The 3937-nt window shown below is 34.8% G+C and overlaps 1 protein-coding gene across 1 annotated transcript; it reads right to left on the bottom strand.

Moving 5' to 3' along the window:
* Positions 1-205: 205 nt before the first annotated feature.
* On the bottom strand, positions 206-2343 carry LOC116125083 (kinesin-like protein KIN-5C). Its single transcript, XM_031410813.1, has 7 exons — positions 2285-2343; positions 2059-2188; positions 1343-1501; positions 903-1252; positions 685-823; positions 469-566; positions 206-383 (listed from the first exon to the last, which is right to left on the bottom strand). The coding sequence occupies exons 1-7, from the start codon at positions 2341-2343 to the stop codon at positions 206-208; spliced, it is 1113 nt and encodes a 370-aa protein (XP_031266673.1).
* Positions 2344-3937: the final 1594 nt, after the last annotated feature.

Genomic DNA, 3937 nt, shown 5'->3' with positions numbered 1-3937 from the left:
TCTCCCCTTTGTTTTGGGTATTTGTTGTATTGCCCAAATTTGGCTAAGGCATTGATAGATAGCAACATTTATGTGAAAGCAAATAAGACTTTTAAATCTGCCAAAAAGGTCATCTAATGTGTGACTTCCTGGTGTTAATTCCCAAGAACCTTGTTTTGTTTATAAGAGGAACACTTTATGAAACCACGTGAAACCAAGTAAACAACTATGTATAACAAGAACAAACCTCGGGCTTATTTTTAATATTCTTTGCCCTGTGGGCATAATCCAGTGTACTTAAGGTCTCTTCCAGACAATGAACTGCAGGAGAAACTGTAGCTATAATGCATGTCTTGGTTCTTCCCCCGAGTGAATCACGAAGTAACCGAGTAAGCTTGCTATCCCTACATCACAATTTATCATATACTTGAATTCAGTAGGAATAAAATTATCGGCTACACCTGAACAGCCCAAGAAAGCAGTTCAAACCTGTATGGGATATGGCCAAGATGCTCCACAAGAGCATTAATGACTCGCCCTAAAGTAAGTAAACTTTTGTTAATTTCACCAGCCTCTCTTGCACGACCCTGATTAATAATAATATACCATGTATCAGTAATTTCAGCTTAAATTTCAACTGTGACCTTCCTACACTGAAACCAAAACCCCAAATAAAGTCAGACAATAAAGCTAAGTTCCGTATACCTCTCTAGCACCAGAACGAGATATATTTTCTGAGCCAGCTAAATCAACCAAATTCAGTTTGCCACATTTAATTAGTTCTTCACCCTCAGGGGTAGCTTCCTTTATGTGTATCGTGATGCAAAACAGAGAATGCGACCGACTGTAATACAAGACAGATCCTTAATTAAAGAAGGAAACTTGACTTTAATTCTGCACAGGACGGAAGCCAAAGAGGTTACCTTGATTGTTTATTTAACAAAGTTTCAGCAGTTCTGCGTTTTGCAGATCCCCGTTCCAGTAGAGTGAAAATTTCACTTGCACTTGTAACAATTTCCTCCTCCAAACCTCTTACAAGTACTCCACCTTTCCCGTCCTCCATAAGAGGCAACTGCTTTTTTTGTTTCTCCTCCAAAGGAACTCTTGCAATTTCCTCCGGGGCAAGTAGATCAGTGATCTCCTCATTGTACAATTCTAAGAAAGTAACTTTCACACTATACTCTGCATTCTGGCTCTCAAGTGTATCAAAAATCTGCTTAACAGCTCTAGGTATGACTCCTGCTTCTGCAGGCAATTCTCCATTGGGCCCGCTCTGACTCATTCCATATGACAATATGATTCATTGAAAAAATACAGAAAAGATAAATCACAATAATATAATCACAAGTTGCATGTATAATACCTTTGACCTTTTGCATTCACCCTCCATCGTGAATGTTTTCCCTGTACCAGTTTGACCATAAGCAAAAATGGTACAGTTAAAACCTTCCAAAACTTCATTCACAATAGGAACCATCGCTTGTTCATATAAATCTTTTTGCTGAGCTGAAGGACCAAAAACCTACATGTATCATTAACACAACCCTTTGAAGTTTGATTGTCAATATAAAGTTACACGAATCAATCAGGTTGCAGCAGACACTAATACTGTAATACACATATTAATCTGCCAAGTTTAAGTCCAAATTTTGGTGCTATAATATGCATAATAATCATATTCCACATAATAATCATATTCCACAAAGAAAAGGGTATTTAATTAAAGTACGATTTTAACTGCAACATAAATCAAAATGCACCAATGTTTTCAAATATGCACATGCTTCCGTTTCAAAACATTTATTTGAAAGCAAATGGTTATGACATCGATGTAGAACTTTAAGTTTCTATTTAGTAAGTTTTACAATGTTTTCAAAGCATCTCATAACCTGGCCCTTTCTAAATTTGGCAAAATCAAAATACTATAGTAACAATACAAGGAAATCACTCTAATTTACTAAACTCTCCACAATAAAATAGAAAATTGAACTAATAAACACATTTTAAGATTTCAAATCGCAAATTTATTAACCATATTTTCTACAAAAAAAAGTTCCATAATTTTTTTCTGAAAAGTACCTTATCAAAAGTGAAAACCCTATCGATATGCTTCCCGGCGATACTCTGCGAAACGGAGACCTCTCTCTGGTAGTCATTACAAGTCACGACTTGCGGCGCGTTGTTTCTTAGCTCGTCCTCACTAAACGGCCTGAAAACCACTCAAAACGACACAAACAAAACCAGTCGTTTCAATATTTCGCAAATGAAGAAAGAAATAAACACACACACACAATCATCACTGTACCTGCAACGCAGAAGGACTTGCACATTCACGCCTTTCTCTTTCTCGTGGCGACCGGACATTTTGAATCGAGGATTAGAAGGTGAATCGGACGCGCCTATGGTGTTTCCTTTTAGTAGATCCACTTCGAACCTCTTTCTAACTCTGTCTGTGTGTTATGAAATCTGAAAATGAGAGCGGGCTGGGGAAGAGATTTGAATTTTTGGGAGCCGCTCGCTGGGTTATATATCGGACGGTTGGTATTCGGGGTGTTGGATCGTGCGGTGTAGATCTACAACTTTAAAAGTTACTTGATTTGACTAGATTGCCCCATATGTTTGTATTTATTTACATGTTAGAGTTTCCTGCATGGGTCTGGTTGTAGTCCACTAGCCCTTATATATCTTGGGTTGGGCCAATGAAATTTGTAACGGTTCAGCCCATCTAAATATTGCTTATGCAATATTGGCCCATCGAAATATTGCTTTTGTATATGAGTAAGGTGTTCTTAAACCCCACAAACTTATTAGTAAGCCCCATTTTATATTAAACTTCATTTTACTATATTAATTTATAAATATATTTAACTTATTTCCAAATTAACCATGTTCATTGGTTATTTCACTTCAATTGTACTGTATTTCATATTTATTAACGAATTGCCTCTTCAAAATCTTAATATAATATTTTTATTTTGATCCTCTCCTCCTAAGAAAAAGTTAAAGGTTTTTCATCAGTCAAATCAATAATACTAATTTTCCCAACACTTATCCCTAATTCTATATCCTAAGAGTATCTCCAAATGACTCTTTATATAACACAAACTCTTTATTATAAAGAGTTTATCTATAAAAACCAAAGTCTAGCAGACTCTTTATCATTTAAATATAAATTAAAGAATGAATTTAACTCTCCACATGTAGAGAGTCAAATTTCATTGTCTATCATAATTTTAATTAATAAACTACAAGTTTTTATGCATTTTACTTATTAATTCTCTCTTCTATTAAGTATTTTTCTTGAAAATAAAGAGCATATTCATTAAATTTAAATAATCTATTGGATTTAAATAAAAAAATTGTTCTTTGTATTTAGAAATTAAAGAAGATGTTTTTTATTTATATGAAAGATGTTTTTTAAAATAAAGAGCACCATTGAAGATGCTCTAAGTGATGTGTCATCAAACATGACATTGATATATAAATAAAATAAGGGCAATACTACACTTACAACACAATCTCACAAACATTTTTTGACAACTCCAATATAGCAACTCGCAATTGGTTTCTAATTCATTTTCCCACTTAATTGCAAACTAATAATTACGAGTTGTTATATCAGGGTTGTGAGAAAGATTTTGTGAGATTACATCATAATTGTGAGAGAGAGTACGTGAGACTGGGTTGTGTTGATAAAATAACGATGCGTACATTGAAAGATATAGTAAAAACTATTTACCCCCACCAACTTGGGATTAGCCACTTAAACCTCCTGTCGTAGTTTTAACCATTATTTTAGATGGAGGGCAATGGTTGGTAGGGCTGCTCAAATCCGGATATCTGATCCAAATAGGCCTTTTTCTGATCCGATCCAAATTTTCGGATCAGGCTATATTCTGATCTGAATCCGATCCGAATTATATGAATATCCGGTTTTACGGATATCCGATTATTCGGA

Source organism: Pistacia vera, unplaced genomic scaffold (genome assembly GCF_008641045.1).
Source record: "Pistacia vera cultivar Batoury unplaced genomic scaffold, PisVer_v2 Contig160, whole genome shotgun sequence".
Classification (NCBI taxonomy): domain Eukaryota; kingdom Viridiplantae; phylum Streptophyta; class Magnoliopsida; order Sapindales; family Anacardiaceae; genus Pistacia; species Pistacia vera.
This window is presented reverse-complemented; position numbering and strand designations above follow the sequence as displayed.

Bases quoted from the DNA above. Each gene is read 5' to 3' on its own strand.
- LOC116125083 (XM_031410813.1), bottom strand. From the start codon at position 2,343: ATGTCCGGTCGCCACGAGAAAGAGAAAGGCGTGAATGTGCAAGTCCTT. The intron at 1,502-2,058 runs GTACTTTTCAGA...TGATACATGTAG, and splicing joins GGGTTTTCACTTTTGATAAG to GTTTTTGGTCCTTCAGCTCA. The intron at 824-902 runs GTAACCTCTTTG...CTTGTATTACAG, and splicing joins TTGTTAAATAAACAATCAAG to TCGGTCGCATTCTCTGTTTT.